Raw genomic sequence first — 20251 nt, 5'->3', positions numbered from 1 at the left:
AATTTCTTATTTTATTCATATGCTGTAAACAGCATGAACACAATTTAATCATATGACAGCAATCACATATTACACAGTTACTAAACATTTATACAAAAAGAAATTTCTAGACAAAATACCACAAACCTTTCCTTTAAAAGGATTAATATATGCTTTCCTGCATGTACAAACAACTTTTTTTTACTCTCAAGAACCTAAAAATGTGAATTTTAATGAAAGTGCCACATCAGAATCATTATACATCCATTTAAAACTTCAACCATTTTAACTGATCCTTAAATTCTTTTAAAAAATATTAATATAAGATTTTCTGCAGTGGCTCATTAGTCAAAATATTCTGCTTGCATGACCAAATATAAGCACTCATTTACACTAATAAGTGCTTTATATGCATGAATTTATTTAATCTACCAAATAACTCCAAGACCCAGAAATTATTGTTAGTTCCATTTACAAATAAGATAATTGAGACTTGGAGATTTTAGGCACCTTTTCAAAATCACAGAGGCAGTAAATGGTAGATTTGAAACTTGAGTCAGTCCAGTCTCATGACAAATTCTTGTTCTTAACCCATCCTTTGTTCCAATAAACATCATCTATTTTCAGTTGCCAAAAATTACCCTGAGTTACCACATTCTGCTTGTTTCAAAGAAGATAGCCAAGTGCAACTAGAATGGCTGCATCAGAAACAGGTTCATTTTGTCACTCTCTGGCTTCTCAGCACTCACTGTGTCACATTCTCCCTTAGAAATTACTGTATAAATGATGATTAAATTATCAGGCCAACTCTCAAAAACTTAACTATCACTGAAAATAACATTTCTATGGAAGAGTCTGGTGAACTGTAACAGAAAAATACAACATCATCCTGTCGTACCCAACGAAAAGATGCCCCAAATCCCAAATGTAACGTGAAATTCCTTTCTTATTTTCCTCAGCACACAAGTAGGAATGACTTCTCATCTCCTAGTCCCCATCAAGAGCATCATCAGGAGATGAGTTTTAAACTATGCCAGTTGCTATGGAAGATAGGGACAAAGCCAGGAGAAAGAAAAGGGTAGGATACAAAAGCAGTAACATTTATTTACTTATATATGTATACATGAAAGTCCGAAGCCCAAAACTATTACTGCTAGAATTCAGTTTTTTTAAAAAAGTTTCCTGTGAACTAGCCTGGAAATCTAACTACCTTATTGTACTTACTAAGAGATCTGGATTCCTGGGTCAGGAAGATCCGCTGGAGAAGGGATAGGCTACCCACTCCAGTATTCTTGGGCTTCCCTTGTGGCTCAGCTGGTTAAGAATCCACCTGTAATGTGGGAGACCTGGGTTCGGAAGATCCCCTGGAGAAGGGAAAGGCTACCCACTCCAGTATTCTGGCCTGGAGAGTTCCACGCATCAGGGTTCCATACGACTGAGCAACTTTCACTTTCACTTTCAAGAGATCTGGAACACAACTCACTTAAAAATTGGCAACTAAAATCTGCACTTACCAATACCGTCTATAATCAACTACCCCTTCTCAACTTTCTGAAAACTAAAAGCCCAGTATTTATGGAGGAGAGGGGAGTGAAGGAGTGATGACTCTCTTTAACAGCACACACAAAGAAATGGCTTTGTACATGATGTACCCAAATCAGTGGAAATATATATTAGATGCTTTGGGATGATAATACCAAAGTCATTCATCCAAGATTCTTCAAGAATGCCTTTTTAGTATGTAGTTCTAGAGTATGTTCAGATCTTTGGAAATTGTGAGGTTTGTTTTCTCTTTATTACCAGATGCTGTAGACTGAATGCTTGTGTCCCTCTCAAATTCAGATGCTGAAAACCTGATGCCCAACAAGATGGTATCAGGAGGTAGAGCCTTCCGGAGTGATTAGGTCAGGAGGGAAAGGCCCTCATGAATGGAATTGGTGCCCTTCTGAAAGAGGCCAGCAAAAGCTCCCACCAGCTCTGCCAACCGAGGCCAGTGACAAGGCACTATCTGTGAATTCCCTGTGAATAAAGAATTGTGCCTTAACTAGACCCAGAATCTGCCTGCACCATGATCTTGGACTTCCCAGCTCCAGAACACTGAGAAATAAATTTCTATTGTTTATAAGCTATCCAGTCTAAGGTATTTGTTGTAATAGTTCAAACAGACTGAAACACTAGAGACGTTTTTTTTTAACAGTTATAAGTAGTTATTTTTATGGGATGTACATAAACATATTTTGCTGCATTGATCGGATCAGTAAAAAACAAGACAGCAGTGTACTCTAATACAATGCTGAATGAAAACGTAAACTCATTAAAAGCGATTAGAGTGCAATTTAGCAATAATTACCAATAGTTTTATAAATGCTCATAGCTTTTAACTCAGTAATTCAAATTGTAAGAATTTATCCTAATAATCAGAGATTCATTCATTAATCCATTTAACAAGTAATTGAAGACTTAATTTGCACCAGGTATCACTCTTATGAATAAGGATGCTTATCACATTATTTTACAGCTCCAAAAAGTTGGGGGGAAAATGTCAAATAACAGTAAGCTAACAAATCAGAATACATCTAATGGATAAAATATTATAACACCACTGGAAATGACATTATCAAATATATCAAAAAATATTTAACAACATAATACGCTCATGTTAAGAAAATAAATTTTTTAAAGATACAAAATTCCATGTAATTACATATATAACTATATGTACGATCCCAAATCTGTGTTTTAGATCTTATTAGTCAGGATCCTTAGTTAAGTTACTCAATCTCACTCAGCTTCAGTGTCTTCATTTATAAAATGGAGATTTTACATTTTACATGTAAAATAAAAGATTTTATACTTCACATCTTAAAGGCTTGTCAGATGAGTTATTTGCAAAGTGCTTACAATATTCCCCAGTACATATAAAATGTCAACAATTATTTGCTAGTAATAGTATTATTGTCTACATAGATGTTGAATACATATGCATATGTATTCAAGAAAAAAATGGACCATCAATATATTATCAAAGATTCTGAATTCTAAATAAATAATTATAAGGCAATCAGGAAATTTCAATACTGATTATATATTATGATATTAAAAATTATTTTGTGAGTTATAAAAATTATTTTGAGTCATTTTTTGTTTTTTTAAAAAGTCTTTATAGCATAGTGAACTATTTATGAATAAAATATGAAACCTAAGATTTGCTTTAAAATACTTTGGTGGGGGGGTTACATGGAGAGTTGGGTTTTTTAAATTTTTAATGTTATCAGAAATAAATTACCTCTGGGTGACAGGATTATTAGTAGCTTTGCTTTGTAATTTTCCACTTTCCAAATTTTCTACAGTGATTAAAAATTATTTCTGAAATTAAAAAAATGTTTTAAAAAAATGTTGACACTCCTTACCAATACTCCATCCACAGATGAAACTTTTTCCCAGGTTAACCAAGCTCTTTCTCTGACATGATCTGGTATCTTTAATTTCTGACATAATGCAGTAAAATCAGGTTCTTCAGTTTCTTCAAACTCAAGCCTACCAAATGAAAAGATATGTAATAGGCACATATTTACAACCAAATTAATTAGATAAACATGTTTCAATAGTTTGCATAGAATAGCACTATCCTGAAAGACAGCATCACTAAATACTTTAGAATCTTATTTATCTTTGAAAAAATTACACTTAGAATTTAAACATACATTTATCTTTTTCAGTCTTTCTAGAATGGTAATACCACACAGTGAAAATTGTTTGCTGGTCTGGTGAACCACACTCTTCAGAGCAGCAAAAGAGCTTGAAGTACAAGAGCTAAAACTGTTTGGGAAAGTTGGGTTGCTTAACAGCAAGAGGAAAGCAATAGATAATATTACAAAACCAATTCAATATCATTAACTTTTGCTAAAATGCAGTCTACCCTTCACAGTGTTTTATTTAATCTACTTACTAGTAGTTCTTAGATGATGATTAAATTCAGCCTTTTCTTCCTGATTTTCCTTAACCAAGACAGGCAGTCAAAAAACTCTTCTCCGCTAATTCTTTTTCAATCACTTAATGTCTACTTGACCTCTAATAATAATAGTAGTAGTACAAGGAATAGCTAATAATTTTTTAGTATTTATTATGATCCCACACAAAGTGCCTTAGATGAAGGTAGATTCAATCCCCACATCAGCCCTATTAGGTAAGTCCTCTTATTATCCCTGTTTTACAGATAAACACCAAATCAGAGAAGTTAAAGCACTCACCTGAAATCGCACTGTATGTCAGAAACCCTGATAGAAACCCAATAATCTAACTCTATAATCCATGCCCTTGAGCACTATTCCAGACTGCCAACCCTCCTCTGAAACATAATTAACTTTTGGTTATCTCAAGAATGAAGATGGTGTGCTGTTTCCTTTAAGTAAACTCTCAATTCTAAAAGTAGACATGGGCTCCATCACTGGAAATGCAGTTGGACTGGGCCCTGAACCCACCCCAGGTAAATTTCTTGGCTTCAGACTGCCAGGCAGTGGTTCTATCCTTGTTAAGTAGTTAACCTGTAGTTTGATAGCCCATAAGGACACATTTTATGGGTAAGGATAATCAAGAACAGACTTTGTCTTGCATGGTTCTGACTTAGAGAATTGTGATAGTTTCATCATTTAAAAGTATATAAAGTGAAGTGTTGGAAAATAGAAGGAACAAAGACTTTCTTTTCCCAGGTGACGGCCAGAACTTCAATATTTCTGGTTACTCTACAACATTCAAGAATGCTTCCAAGCTCTGCGGATAACAGAGTTCTTTGAAGTAGACTTCACTGCTCTTAACAAAGGGAAACTGGAAAATATTGGACATATCAGTTTAATCAGAAACTAACGTCTTCTCCTAGAACATCCCTGGGCTTTTTTTTTTCCCCCACCAGTGAGAATGATTTTTAATTGATAAGACAGTCTATTTAAATATATGAATTTCTAATAGCCTTTCACAAGCCATTTCCAAAAGCCTTTCCCAATTTTTAACAATTTGTCCCCAATTCTGTTAGTGCACGGGGAGGTGAGAGAAATAGGACCTGCTGATGGACTAGAACTGTGGGAGGGAGACAGAAAGGCGTCCCATTGCCCTGTAATTGATGTGCAGTCTCAAAACAGGGCCAATGCTGACAATAATAATGGATAATTATACTCGTTCAATTTTTGGTTCTAACCATAAAGCATCACAATCAAGAAAAGTAAGATGTTGCGATACATTATCTCCCTGTCAAGTTCCACTGCATTATCGTGGACTTGCTTAAATTTAGAATCCACTTAGGAGAAGAAAAGTAATTCCACGTGAGCACAAAAACACTCGTTTTGTACTCCAACAAACGAAACAAACAAAAAAAAAAAAACAAGGACACCAGGATCCTTGCTGGCTCAAAGCGGAAAGGCAAAATGGAAGAAATAACGAGGCACGCTGAAGCCAACGAAAATACGCAAGAAGAGTTCTAGAAAACAAGAGAAAAGTTTAGGAACTTTTAAACTCTGGGGCTAAACGTCTCACAATATTTTTGCCCAGGCACAAGTTCTTTCTAAAGAGTTACGTTCCACCAGTCACTACCGATGAATCCCCAAGAACCGAAAACCCCCTTCTAAGAGAACGCCACAAGGCGCCTCAGCCGAGCTTCCTGGGGGGTAACTGACACCCAGGACCCTGCCCTTCACGTCCGCGGGCATCTCTGCCGCCGCATCCAAGGCTTTTCTGGTTGTCTCTCCAGGACTGGGCTTCAGATACAGCTGCGCGCCCGGGGGGGGGGGGGGGGAAACACTTCCAACTGTTGCATCGCAGGAGACCAAAAGAGAAAGTCAAAACACCACTGGAGGACTACAAATCTCAACGGGGAGAAAAACCTGTCCAGCAGACACCAGTTAGTTCTTTTCTTTTTTTCTCTTTTGCGTGTGATGGGGTCTCGAAAGCACCCGCCGGATGCGCAGGGCCGTCTCGCGGAGCAAAGGCGGCACCTGTCACTTCGCTCAGCGACCCGAGCCCCACCCGCCCGACACCTGTCAAGCTGGAGCCGAGACCCCCTCCCGGCCGCCCACCCCTGGCGGCGCCCGCACCCGGACCCCTGTCAGCTCCCTCCGGGCGCTCCGCCGCGAGGGGTGGCGGAGGGGGCACCGTCCTCCCGCCGGGACCGGCGCCCCGCGGGGACGCGCCCCCGCCTAGACGCCGCGGCGCCCGCCGACGCAGCCTCGGGGCGCCCTCCCCGCTCGCCGCCGGTGGCTCGGCCCGCTCACCTGGCCAGAGGCAGGTCCTCGGGGCCGCTGTCCTGCTCGGGGTCCTCCTCAGGGGGCGGCGGCGGGGGCGGCGGCGGGGGCTCCGCGGCGGCGGCGGCGGCGGCAGCGGCAGCGGCGGCGGCTGCTCTCCGGGGGGTTTTGGGCGGCATGACGCGCTCGCAGGGCAGGAGCCGGCGGGCGCTGGAGAACGGCCGGGGAAGGGAGAGGACGCGCGCACCTCGGGCACGCCCCGTCCTCGGCCGACTCCCGTTACAAAAATAATTCGAACGTTCCCCTGAGAAAAAAACCGGGCCGGCCCTCCCCCGCCCGGCAATCTAGCGCCGCGTCCAACCGCGGGAAAACGTCACTTCCGCCCGCGGCGTCACGTCCGCGAGGCTCGCGGGCCCGCCGGCGTCGGGAGGGCACCGGGGTGCTGGGCGAGGCGAGGCGAGGCGAGGCGAGGCGAGGCGCGGGGCGGGCGGGGAGCCCCGGGCCTGCAACCCAGGCGCCCGCCCGGAGGCAGCCGCCGCCGCCGCCGCCGCCTCAGCCTGCCTCTCCTCGAAACTCGCCCCTGCGGGCGTGGGTGGCCGGGTAAGGGCGCTACCCGGCCCGGTGGGTGCGCGCGGGCCCCCTCGCTATCGCCGGGTGGACCCGGGGCTGCGGCCGAGGCCCCCGCCGGGGAGTATCGGGCGAGCGCACCCGGGGCGGGCACGCCCCTCTCCCTCCGTGGGCGGCGCCCTCCCTCTCGCCCGCGCTCCTCCCGCCCAATCCGTTAAGCGAAATCGGCCAAAACAAAAACAAACACCCTCTGGAACACCTATGAGGAGCCGGATTTTGCCCACTACTAGCGGGGACCAAGTATGGGACGACGAAACTGGCCTTTTGAGAATTCTTTGAGGGAAGAGGGGTGGGGGCTGCGGGCAAAGAACTGATGACAAGGTGCTGCGCGTTTTAATAGTAGCGTAAAACCAGGAAGCACCATCGAAACGTCTAAAGGACATCTTCAGAGGAGCAGGGGCATTTGAATAGCAGTTTACCAGACGGACCTCACAGCTAAGGAGGACTTACTATGTGCACAAGGGATTGTTCTGGCCATTTTACCTCATTATCTTACCGAATCCTCAGAAACAGCCCTTTAAAGTTGAGTTGTAGTCGTATTACACTTTGGATAGGGAAAATAGGCTCAGAGGAGTTAATTCATTTGCCCAGTACTCCAGTATTCTGCGGAGAAGGCAATGGCACCCCACTCCAGTACTCTTGCCTGGAAAATCCCATGAACGGAGGAGCCTGGTAGGCTGCAGTCCATGGGGCCGCTAAGAGTCGGACACGACTGAGCGACTTCGCTTTCATTTTTCCCTTTCATGCATTGGAGAAGGAAATGGCAACCCACTCCAGTGTTCTTGCCTGGAGAATCCCAGGGACGGCGGAACCTGGTGAGCTGCCGTCTATGGAGTCGCACAGAGTCGGATACGACTGAAGCGACTTAGCAGCAGCAGCAGCAGCCAGTATTCTGGCCTGGAGAATTCCATGGACAGAGGAGCTGACAGGCTACGGTCTGTGGGGTCGCAAAGAATCAGATACGACTGAGTGACTTTCACACACACAGCTGATGGGTGCTACAGGTTTTGAACCCAGATATATTTGACTCTACTTATCCATTACGTGGTGTTAAGGAAAACACCAAGAAGAGGGAAATAGCATGTGCAAGGCACAAAGACATCAGAAAAGAGTTTACAGGAACTACCATGGTCAAACATAGACTTAGAAACTGTATCTCCTGTCTCTTGGTATTTACTTATGCTAATAGATTGCCTAGTTTGAGTACCTGCTTTTGTCTCACTGGCAGATGCTGTTGGTTGCCCACTCAGAGCTTCCCAACTGAGGTGCTGTGAATAAAATACAGCTGTGTTCTGATGTGAATTCTCTCATCCTCGGAATGACCGAGCAAGGCTGAGGCAGCTGACGCCTTCAGGCAAGTGGTAGCTCTTGGGTTTATCCCTGTGGGCCATACAATGGATTATCATTTTCTGTGTATATTATGGTGTATGCCAGAATGTGAAAAAGGGTTAGCAGTTATTGCCTCAGTTCAGTTGCTCAGTCGTGTCCGACTCTTTGCGACCCCATGAGCTGCAGCACGCCAGGACTCTGTCCGTCACCAACTCCCAGAGTCCACCCAAACTCATGTCCATCGAGTCGGTGATGCCATCCAGCCATCTCATCCTCAGTTGTCCCCTTCTCCTCCTGCCCTCAGTCCTTCCCAGCATCAGGGTCTTTTCAGATGAGTCAGCTCTTCGCATGAGGTGGCCAAAGTATTGGAGTTTCAGCTTCAACATCAGTCCTTCCAATGAACACCCAGGACTGATCTCCTTTAGGGTGGACTGGTTGGATCTCCTTGCAGTCCAAGGGACTCTCAAGAGTCTTCTCCAACACCACAGTTCAAAAGCATCAATTCTTCGGTGCTCAGCTTTCTTCACTGTCTAACTCTCACATCCATACATGACTACTGGAAAAACCATAGCCTTGACTAGACGGACCTTTGTTGGCAAAGTAATGTCTCTGCTTTTTAATATGCTATCTAGTTTGGTCATAACTTTCCTTCCAAGGAGTAAGTGTCTTTTAATTTCATGGCTGCAAGCACCATCTGCAGTGATTTTGGAGCCCAGAAAAATAAAGTCTGTCACTGTTTCCACTGTTTTCCTATGTGCCATGAAGTGTTGGGACCAGATGCCATGATGTTAGTTTTCTGAATGTTGAGTTTTAAGCCAACTTTTTCACTCTCCTCTTTCACTTTCATCAAGAGCCTTTTTAGTTCTTCTTCACTTCTGCCATAAGGGTGGTGTCATCTGCATATCTGAGGTTATGGATATTTCTCCCAGCAATCTTGATTCCAGCTTGTGCTTCTTCCAGCCCAGCGTTTCTCATGATGTACTCTGCATAGAAGTTAAATAAGCAGGGTGACAGTATACAGCCTTGATGTACTCCTTTTCCTCTTTGGAACCAGTCTGTTGTTCCATGTCCAGTTCTAACTGTTGCTTCCTGACCTGCATACAGGTTTCTCAAGAGACAGGTCAGATGGTCTGGTATTCCCATCTCTTTCAGAATTTTCCACAGTTTATTGTTATCCACACAGTTAAAGGCTTTGGCATAATCAATACAGCAGAAATAGATGTTTTTCTGGAACTCTCTTGCCTTTTCGATGATCCAGCGGATGTTGGCAATTTGATCTCTGGTTCCTCTGCCTTTTCTAAAACCAGCTCAACAACAAATTCTGCCTAAGTTCAGAAGCTCTCTCTTGGGAACTCAAAGTTTATCAGGAGTTAGTGTCCATGCCCAGACCCAGCTTCAGGGGGCAAATACCATCACAGCGGTAATTCCACTCATCTTTCCCAGGATTCGAGTACGGTAGTCAGGAGCACAGGATACAGTTTTGGTTTTTGTAAGGTGCAGTTTTGTTTTTTGCAAGATCAAAGATAGTCTGCTAGGAGTCTCTAAAATGAGATACAGATGACATAGTTCTACCCCTTAACTATTTTGAGAATATGTCACTTGCAATTGCTGCAGCCATAGTGAGTTAAGATAAGCTGACCTGAGTGTGAGGCAGAAATACTAAAGATGGCTGAGTAGTAATATCAGAAAATCTGGGTCCTTGGTGACATGACTGAGCCTCTGCTTTGACTGGCCCTGGAGCTGACCTTGACTGAGCTGGGGTTTTCAGTTGTTTCCACCAAAAAGCATCAAAACCAATAATTTTGCTCCAGTGAACTCCTTCCAGATAGAGACCAGTCATTAATGTAGCCTTAGTACCTAGCATGGTGTTGGGCACACGTAAATGCTTCTTTGCTAAAACTGGGGAGGGAGGGAAAGCAGAAGAAAGTCTAGGAACTGAAGTAAACTCTCTTCATATATAGATATGACTTACTTTATTAAATCCAGCTTGTCAATACCCGGGTTTACCGTAATTATGATAGCTCAGAGATTTCTCAGTTTATAAAAGGATGTGTATCTTACCATGGCTACATTTAAAGTCCTGGGAATTCCCAGTGGTTAAGTCTCTGAGGGTTAAATCCAGTGGATAAGATTCTGCACTTCCAAAGCAGGGGGCACGGGTTCGAGCCTTGGTTGGGGGACTAAGGTCATGCACGCTGTTTGGTGCAGCCAAAATAAAGTCCTTATACAAAACTCAGGAGAAATTGAGTCAGTTAAAATCCTTATATTCCTCCCACAGCTTTCTGTTGCATTGCCAAAGAAGTGTTAGAAAGTCTTCAGATTCTCCAAGGAAGTTTCCCCTGATCTTTCTACACCTTCATAGTAGTTTTAAGATTACTGTAAAACCAAAAAAAAAAAAAAATTCTTTCTTAGATTTTCTACCTGGAGATAGAACTCTCTTCAGTTTGAGGCCTCTTCAGTGATATGAGACTTTTTTTTTTTTAAAAGTCTTCCCTAGTCTAAGAAGTCTGCCTTTGACTTTTTTTTTTTTTTAGCTGTGCTGCGTCTTTGTCCTGGTGCACAGCCTCTTCGCTGTGGTGTGTGAGCCTTCTCTGGTTGCAGAGCACCAGCTCTAGAGTTGGAGGGCTTAGTAGTTGCAGCACACAGGCCAGCTGCCCCGTGGCTTGTGGGATCTTAGTTCCAGGACCAGGGATCAAATCCTTGTCCCCTGCATTGGAAGGCAGATTGTTAACCATTTTGGCCCATCAGGGCAGTCCCTCGACCTCTTTGTAAACTACCACACTGTTTCCATTTCTTTCCCATCTAGCTTCTTGAAAGGGTAGTCCTCATTTGTGCTTCTCTTGCAACTCCTCAGCCTACTAGTGTTGCCTCCAGCACTCCACTGAAACTACTCTTTCAAAGGTCACCAGTGCCCTAATTGTCAACTCATGGCTTCCTTTTGGTCTCAACCTACTTGACCTTTATTGCAGTTAACACAGTGAACTACTTCCTCTTAAAGCTTCCCTAGTCTTCCACAAATTCATGGTCTCCTTGTTCCCCTCCTCTTCTGCTACTTCATAAACTCCTCTGCTAGTTCTTCTCCTAGTAGTGCTGCTTAAAGTGTGGTTCTTGGACCAGTGCCAATCTGCAAACTACTTGTATTTAGTACACAAGGAGATAAGAACAGAAGTTAAGAGTAAACGTTTCAGGCTTCCCTGCTAGCTAAGACAGTAAAGAATCTGCCTGCAATGCAGGAGACCTGGGTTCGATCCCTGGGTTGGGACGATCCCCTGGAGAAGGGAAAGGCTACCCACTCCAGTATTCTCGCCTGGAAAATTCTATGGACAGAGGAGCCTGGTAGACTACAGTCCATGAGGGTCACAAAAATATAATTAGCATTCTATAAACATGAGGGAAAAAAAGATTAAATGCTTCACAGCATTTATAGGAGTTTAACATTTCAGCAGTATCCAAGCATGTGATCATTATACTCTGGTTAAACAGAGTATAGAGTGGTTCAGATTTCTCCAACTTGCATGACAAGTTGTAGGTCAGTGGCACGAATTGTAGATCTGAGTCCTTGCCATGTACTATAGGACCACATTAGTGAAAGAGTGAAATTTTTAAGGTTAGTTTGTCAACTGTAAGCCAAAAGTGAATAAAAATATGTGGAAATGTAAATTTTTCCTTTTATAACTAGTTATTTTTACAGTCATTTTATTTTTGCAGCCATTTTCATTTTTAATCAAGCCTGTTTTTGAAATTCACAGCCAAAATTGGGAAGTAAAATTTGTGTCATTTATTTTTAACCCTAAATTACAGATGGTGAAAGAAGCCTTTTCTGTCTTGTCAAGAAAAGACACGTCAGTAGTGGGTTAGTAATGATAGTAGTAAACTGAATAATAACCAGAGAAGTAATTCCAAAGAATAAAGATCTGAGTGTTTGTATTAACTTTGCTCAGAAGTGTAATTCCCCATCTACTGAGTTCACAGCCATATCTCATAGCAAAGTGCTAAAACTATGAACTGACTGATGAAGCAAGAAGGCCATCAAATTTCAGTGGCATTTATACATAAAATATAAAAAAACTATGAATTTGAGAAAACATTTTGCATTTTTATTTTCTATGAAAATAAACACACATAGGGAATTCATGAATCTAGAATCTATTTCTTTCATTGAAAGATAATTTAAATGTAACTATTAACATAATAGGATAAATCTTCAGAACAGGCGACTGATGAAGAATTGAAAATGAGTTTTTAAAATAAAGCATCATTTGCTTCATTTGGAATAAAAGTTAAGAATGAATATCTGAGCTTGCTGAGTTTGCTTTAAAATCCCAGTGGTTAGGACCCAGCACGTTTGCTTCCAGGGCCCAGTTTCTACCCCTCCTTGGAAAACTAAGATCCTGCAAGCCTCGTGGCAAAAAAAAAAAAAGTAAAGTCTTTTCTTCCATTTCCTGAAACACACCTTTAAGAGACTGATTTCTCTGCTATTAGTGTTCTTAGATACAACACAGATATAGCGTAGGGGCTTCTGTGCTAGTCCGGCAGTTAGACTCCTCACTTCCACTGCAGTGGGTGTGAGTTTGATCCCTGATCAGGGAACTGAGATCCCGCCTGCCCCACAGTGTGGCCAAAAAATAAAAATAAAAACAACGGGAAATAGCAACAACAACAACAACAAAATAGAAACAATTTAAATATACGTTATGCTTGTGGCATTGTCAGCAACCAAGCTACATTAGAGGACTTAACAAGGAAGAAACACATTCATTTATCATGTTAAAAACTTTAAACATTAACAGACTTAAAATATTAAATATTGTTATAGGATTTAATATGGGAAATTGTCACTTCACTGCCTACCTTTTGTTTAAACCATGGAATGATGGAAAATTAAGGGTGTATTAGCTATTCTCTATATTAATCACCTATCTGTACAATTTCAGTGAACAAAGTGCAGTTGTTGTAGTTTTTTCCTTTTATCTTATGTTATTTTTCGTTTTAATTCTGTTTTTCGAAATGTAGTTTTATGTCTGTTTGAAATACTTAAAAGTGTGAGTTTGTGTTTGCTGTGCCATTTTTGTTTTCATTTTATTTTTCTAGTGCTTTTCCATATTTTACTTTCCAAAAATTTATTTTTCACAAAAAATTAACATTTGAAAGTTCATTCCTTTATGGGTAGTGTGAGATAGCACTGGCCCAGAAGATTTTCATCTCTCTTCTATTCTTGCTCTATTCCATTCCCATGTGTGTTCTTAGATTCTTTCTGGTTTCAAGAAATAGAAACCTACTCAGTTTACCTGAATTATTCGGGTTTATGATTAGTTTAGGGGGAAAAAGTGCACAAGACCAAAAAAAGATTCCCCGCTGCTGCATCCGTGTATCTCGTCATCCATCTAGCAGCAGGCACTGTGAACGCTGCTATTCTTCATCGCCTTGTTCTGTTCTCCTGCCGCAAGAACCTTCTATCCATGCCACCAATTCACACTCTTCAGGAGAGAAAATGTGATCAATTCCCCCACTAAACTGTAATTTATATTAACAGAATCAGATAAGATAATTCATGGAGCTCAGTGCCAAATGAAAGTGTAGAGCCTATTGTTCGAAAATTATTGAGAATTCACAGATGGTGACAACAGAACTTTAAATCAAGCTCAAGGCCCTTCTAACGTGGAGTGTTACAGAACTGCATGGTCTACATGCCCCAAAAGCCAGGTCTGTCCATGAAGGTAGATCTATGCCTGTTCTGCAAACTAGCATATCCCCGTGCCTAGCATGTGCCCACAACACTGAGCAGTCAGTTGGGTAGCCAGTTTCAGTTCAGTTCAGTTGCTCAGTCGTGTCCAACTCCTTGCGACCCCATGAGCTGCAGCACACCAGGCCTCCCTGTCTATCACCAACTCCCAGAGCCTACCCAAACTCATGTCCATTGAGTCGGTGATGCCATACAACCATCTCATCCTCTGTTGTCCCCTTCTCCTGCCCTCAATCTTTCCCAGCATCAGGGTCTTTTCCAATGAGTCAGGTCTTCGCATCAGGTGGCCGAAGTATCGGAGTTTCAGCTTCAACATCAGTCCTTCCAATGAACACCCAGGACTGATCTCCTTTAGGATGGACTGGTTGGATCTCCTTGCAGTCCAAGGGACTCTCAAGAGTCTTCTCCAACACCACAGTTCAAAAGCATCAATTCTTCGGCGCTCAGCTTTCTTCACCGTCCAACTTCACATCCATACATGACCACTGGAAAAACCATAGCCCTGACTAGACGGACCTTTGTTGGCAAAGTAATGTCTCTGCTTTTTAATATGCTATCTGTGTTGGTCATAACTTTCCTTCCAAGGAGTAAGTGTCTTTTAATTTCATGGCTGCAAGCACCATCTGCAGTGATTTTGGAGCCCCAAAAAATAAAGTCTCTCACTGTTTCCACTGTTTCCCCATCTATTTGCCATGAAGTGATGGGACCAGATGCCATGATGTTAGTTTTCTGAATGTTGAGCTTTAAGCCAACTTTTTCACTCTCCTCTTTCACTTTCATCAAGAGGCTCTTTAGTTCTTCTTCACTTTCTGCCATAAGGGTGGTGTCATCTGCATATCTGAGATTATTGATATTTCTCCCACCAATCTTGATTCCAGCTTGTGCTTCTTCCAGCCCAGCGTTTCTCATGATGTACTCTGCATATAAGTTAAATAAGCAGGGTGACAAGTAGGGTGATAAGTAGCCAGTTGAGTACTACACTATTACACTGGGTTGACCAAAAAGTTTGTTCGGGTTTTTCCATAAGATCTTCCAAACAAACTTTTTGGCAACCCAGTATTAGCTTCCCCTTCTCCCCTGCCCACTCCCTTGTCTTCACTCCTTTTTCTCTCAAATGGCCCTCAGGCTCTATTTTCTAGAGAATCCAAGCTAAAAGACTTGGCACCAGCCTAAACTCCAGTTAGAATGGGGACCAGTGGGATTTTGACTCAACACCACATTCTGTGGTTAAGTCACTGGAAAACAGAATGTGGATGGATCTAAGGGAATGAGAATAAAGAATTTCTATCTTTGTGTCTCATGTTCATTTTCACCAAAGAGCATCTACTGCAGCAGAGGTCCTCGGGCACCAGGTAAACAAGATAATTTGTGATAATCAGCTAGCACAAAGATCCTGTGATAGAAAAGTCATGGTGGCAGGGATGAAAGTCTTGCATGAGTCCAAAAATATGGACTCCTCACCAATTCTGATCTAGCTAGATTACTAGTTGGTGCCATTGCTGAACTCCCAACTTGCCATTTGCAGAGACCAAAGCTGAGCCTTTGACGAGGCATTACTCTTTGAGAAGACCGTCTGCCACTTGATGGCAGATTGATGACGCTGAGAAGGAGGAGATAGTGATTGATCCTTAAAGGAGGCAGTGATTCACCTTTATCAGAACTGGTGACTAATGTGGTTATGAGCTTGCCTTCCTGGTCCTTAGTGCCTCTGCCAGCACCACATCTCAACTTATGGAAGCCTAAAATATACTGACCAGTCGATCCTAAAGGAAATCAGCCCTGAATATTCATTGAAAGGACTGATGGTGAAGCTGAAATTCCAATTCTTTGGCCACTTGATGTGAAGAACTGACTCATTGGAAAAGACCCTGATGCTGGGAAAGATTGAAGGCATGATGAGAAGAGGGAGGCAGAGGATGAAATGGTTGGGTATCACCAACCCAGTGGACATAAATTTAAGCCAAGTCCAGGAAACAGAGGAGGACAGAGGAGCCTGGCATGCTGCACTTCATGGGGTCACAGGGTCAGACACAAATTAGCAACTGAACAACAATATATTGACATGATTTCTCTCATAATAATGGCTCAAATCAAAGAATCCATTTTATGACAAAAGAGGAGAAACAATGAACATATGACCGGGGGCCCCTCTGGTCCTCCTGTGGGACACTTCTGTATTAGATAGATCTTATTGCATTAACAGAACACTGCAGACTTAGCACGTTCCAGACTGCAGGGACTTCCCTGCAAAATACAGTATAAGCACCAAACCAACTGCTCATATATGATGCTGTGGTCCCCAACAACTAAAATATAAGGGTGCAAGAAATAAAGAGTAGAGATAGAATTAGCCCCGTGTGGTGGATAAATGGGGCTTCCCTAGTGGCTCAGACAGTAAAGACTGCCTGCAATGCAAGAGACCCGGGTTTGGTCCCTGGGTTGGGATGATCCCCTGGAGAAGGGAATGGCTACCCACTCCAGTATCCTTGCCTAGAGAATTCTAAGGACAGAGAAGCCTGGTGGGCTACAGTCCATGGGGTCAGGTGGATGGATGCTGTTGGTGCTTTGCTTAAATCTCCTTTCTCTGCTGGCACTCATCCCCCAGCTAATGTGAGTGTTGACTGGGGACTGTCCTCAGCCAAATGGGAGTTGCCTCGTCTATGACATCTATAGTCCCTGACCCCTGATCTATGACATCTGTACTCCCTGATCTTAGTTCCCCGAGCAGGGAGGGAACCCATGCCCCTGCATTGGAAGAGCGGGGTCTTAACCTTTGGACCACCCAGCGAGTCCCGGTCCCAGAGTTTTTCAGTTGGCAATGAGGAATAAGATGTTGAGGGACCAGACAACACCTATACATGCATAACCCAGAAATGTGGGAGATTTAATGTCTGAGGAGAAAAATTTTATCTCTTGTTTATCTATCTTGTGTATCAAACAAGGGGAAAAACAAGGAGATTTAACAGATTTTTTTTTTTTCTTTTTTATCTTTTGACCACATCAAGCTTGTGGGTTCTTAGTTCTCTGACCAGTGATCTAACCTGTGTGCCCTGCCTTGGAAGTATGGAGTATTAACCACTGGATTGCCAGGGAAATCCCTAACATAAATTCTTTGTCTTCTTTTTCCCAGAAATTTGTTCTGGGATTAGGGTCATTTATAGTGTCTTTTGAAAGATGCTCTCATAAGACTGAGCCGTTATCAACAGTTGTGCTTAATACTCAGTGATGTCAAGTTCAGGCTTCTCTGGTGGCTCAGTGATGAAGAATCCACCTGCCAGTGCAGGAAACACAGGTTTGATCCCTGAAAAAGGAAATGGCAACCCACTCCAGTATTCTTGCCTGGGAAATCCCATGGACAGAGGAGCCTGGCAGGCTACAGTCCGTGGGGTTGCAAAGAGTCGGACATGACTTAGCAACTGAGCACAACACTCACACAATGTCTAGTTCATAGAAGAAGTGATAAAGTGCATTTATTAATACATGTGGGATAAACAATAATGGGTAGACAGAGGTTATCTCTCTTCATTCACTTGATTTTTATACAATAAGTTTAGACTTGTGCAATTCAATGTATGGTGTTCTATGATAAGAAAAAACTATAGTTTTAATTTACAAAACTACCCAATCATTATTGTGAGATTCTTGAGTTATATGTAAAGTTGTATAATATTAGTTCATCAGAGCACATATTATAATCGCAGAGCAATCAATCTCCAAAAAATGAAAAAAAGACATAATTGAAAAAGAAATACACTCCAATTAAAAAGCAGGATACAAAAGCAAGACATGACAATATGCTTTTTATTAATATAAGAAAGTGAAAGTGAAAGTTGCTCAGTCTTGTCTGACTCTGCAATCCCATGGACTATACAGTCCATGCAATTCTCCAGGCCAGAATACTGGAGTTGGTAGCCTTTCCCTTCTTAGGGGATCTTCCCAACCCAGGGATCGAACTCAGGTGTCCCACATTGCAGGTGGATTCTTTACCAGCTGAGCCACAAGAGAAGTAATATGAGAGATTTACTTTACAATAGAAGACATGACTAGGTTAAAGTGATAGACATAAATATGCCATGAAAATATTAATCATAAGTTAGAGCTTCTATTTTAATATAAAAGAAAGTAGACTGGGACTTCCTGATGGTCCAGGGGCTACGACTCTGCACTACTAATGCAGGGGGCCCAGGTTCAATCCCTGGTCAGGGAACTAGATCCCTCATGCTGCAACTAAGAGTTTGCACGGTGCAAGTAAAGATCCTGCGTGCCACAACTAAGACTTGGTGTAGCCAAATAAAAACAAATATTAAAAAAAAAGGAAGTAGGCTTCAGAACAGGGAGTTTTACCAGAGATGAAAAGGATATTTCATATTGATGAAAGAATCACTCAAGAAGATATAATAATTTTAAATATGCATATGTTAAATATAACTTCAAATTCATGATGTAAGAATTGACAGAACTTAAGGGAGAAATAGACAAATCCTTAACTATAGTTAGTGATCATAGCACTTACTTCACAGGAATTGATAAAAACAAGTACACAAAAATAATTGAGCATTTTCTAGATTTTTTTGTATTGACCTCTAATTTGAATCTGCTAAGCTCAAAAAACATACTGTTTGATTTCAGTCATTTGAGATTTATTCAGACTTGTATTATGGCCCAACCTGTGGTCTGTCTTGGAAAATCTTCTATGTGTCTTTTAAAAGATGTGTATTCTGTAGCTGATGGGTATAATAGTCTAAACATCAATTAGCTTAAATTTATATAGTGTGACGTAGGAGTGATGGCTTATTTTTTCCATATAAAGGCTCAGTCATTTCAGTACTGTTTGTGGGAATCTTTGTGAACAGAATGTATAAAGAACTCTTCCAACTCAATAATAAAAAGACAAACAACCCACCTCTTTAAATGGGCAAAATACTTGGAAGGACATTTGCCAAAGGAAGATATATGAGTGGGAAATAAGCACATGGAGAAATGCTCAGCATATTAGACATTAGGGAAACTCAAAACCATACTCTCCAACAACTAAAATGCCTCAAATTTAAAAGAAGGCAACACCAAATGCTGACAAAGATAGGAAGCAACCAAAACTCATTCATTTATGGTGGGAGAATGCAGTCCACACATTCTTAAGGTGGCCCTCTGTGACCCCTACCCCTTAGTATCCCTGCTCTGGCCCCCCTCCTCTTGAGGGTGGGTAGAATTTGTAATGGAATATGGCAATAGAATGTGGCAAAGGAGATGGGATAGACGTGGTTAAATGTATTTGATTACTTGATTACATAGTATAAGATTGTAGCACTCATCTTGCTGAGGTCTCTTGCTCCTTAGTGGGCCTTGAGGAAGCAGCTGACCATTTAAGCAACCCCACATAAGAAACTGCAAGCAGCCTCTAGAAGCTGAGGGTAACCTGCAGCTAACAGCCAGCAAGAAAATGAAGCCCTCGATCCTACAACCAAAAGGACATGAATTCTACTGACAACCGCATGAGTCTGGGAGCAGGTCCTTTTCCAGTTGAGTCGCCATAAGAGAAACTAGTCTTGTTCAACACCTTGATTGCAGCCTTCCTTGCAAATGATCAGCTAAGCTGTAATTCCTGACCCACGGAAACTGGGAGATAATAAATGTGTTTTGCTTTAAGCTGTTATGTTCATGGTAATATTATTAAGCAACAATAGATAACTAATACAGACTATAAAATGGCACAACCACTTTGGGAGATGGATTGATATTTTCTTATAACATTAAATATAAACCAACCATAAAATGCACATATTCTACAACCAAGAGAAACATCATAAGTCCTCAAAAAAGACCAATATACAAATATTCATAACTTCATTCATAATAGCCAAAATTCAGGAAAAACAAGTTTCCATCCATACAAAAGTAGATAAAGAAATTGTGTGTATTGATACAATACAATGAATACTACTCAGCAATAAAATGAAATAAACTTTTGATGGACATAAAACATGAATGAATCTAAAAAATATTGTGCTAAGCTAAAGAAACAAGACTCAAATGAGTACACACTGTAAGATTCCGTTTATGTGAGGTGCTAGACAGGCAAATCTAATCATGGTGAAAGCAACTGAACCAGTGATTGTCTCTGGGGGTTCAAGGGCAGGCATTGACTTGAAAAGGGCACGAGATCATCTTCTGCCCTGATGGACATACTGGCTCTCTTGGTGGATTAAGCTTCTGTGGTAGCTCAGCTGATAAAGAATCTGCCTGCAATGCAGGCAACCCTGGTTTGATTCCTGGGTTGGGAAGATCCCCTGGAGAAGAGATAGACTACCCACTCCAGTACTCATAGGCATCCCTGGTGGCTCAG

General features: G+C 42.0%; 2 protein-coding genes and 1 non-coding gene across 9 annotated transcripts in view; 2 read left to right on the top strand and 1 right to left on the bottom strand.

Annotated features, from left to right (window-relative positions):
• The window catches only part of RB1 (RB transcriptional corepressor 1), a 117641-nt gene extending 111080 nt beyond the window's left edge, over positions 1 to 6561 (bottom strand). For all 7 annotated transcript variants that reach the window (XR_014070574.1, XM_081547448.1, XM_081547449.1 and 4 more), the window contains exons 1-2: positions 6240 to 6561; positions 3390 to 3516 (exon numbers count right to left, since the gene is read on the bottom strand). Coding sequence is in view for 5 of the 7 variants with exons in the window: in XM_081547448.1 (XP_081403574.1) it covers positions 3390 to 3516; positions 6240 to 6388 (276 nt within the window). In the remaining 2 variants the exon portion in view is untranslated. The remainder of the gene's footprint in view (positions 1 to 3389; positions 3517 to 6239) is intronic.
• Positions 6387 to 19554, top strand: LOC145528633 (uncharacterized). Its single transcript, XM_081547287.1, has 4 exons — positions 6387 to 6461; positions 6558 to 7076; positions 8065 to 8190; positions 19246 to 19554. The coding sequence occupies exons 1-3, from the start codon at positions 6387 to 6389 to the stop codon at positions 8098 to 8100; spliced, it is 630 nt and encodes a 209-aa protein (XP_081403413.1). The 3' UTR covers positions 8101 to 8190; positions 19246 to 19554.
• Positions 18043 to 18115, top strand: TRNAS-ACU (transfer RNA serine (anticodon ACU)). Its single transcript has one exon. It is a non-coding gene; the product is annotated as a tRNA-Ser (tRNA).
• Positions 19555 to 20251: the final 697 nt, after the last annotated feature.

The sequence above is a fragment of the Giraffa tippelskirchi genome, chromosome 12 (assembly GCF_054371585.1).
Source record: "Giraffa tippelskirchi isolate mGirTip1 chromosome 12, T2T-mGirTip1v1.2.pri, whole genome shotgun sequence".
NCBI lineage: Eukaryota > Metazoa > Chordata > Mammalia > Artiodactyla > Giraffidae > Giraffa > Giraffa tippelskirchi.
This window is presented reverse-complemented; position numbering and strand designations above follow the sequence as displayed.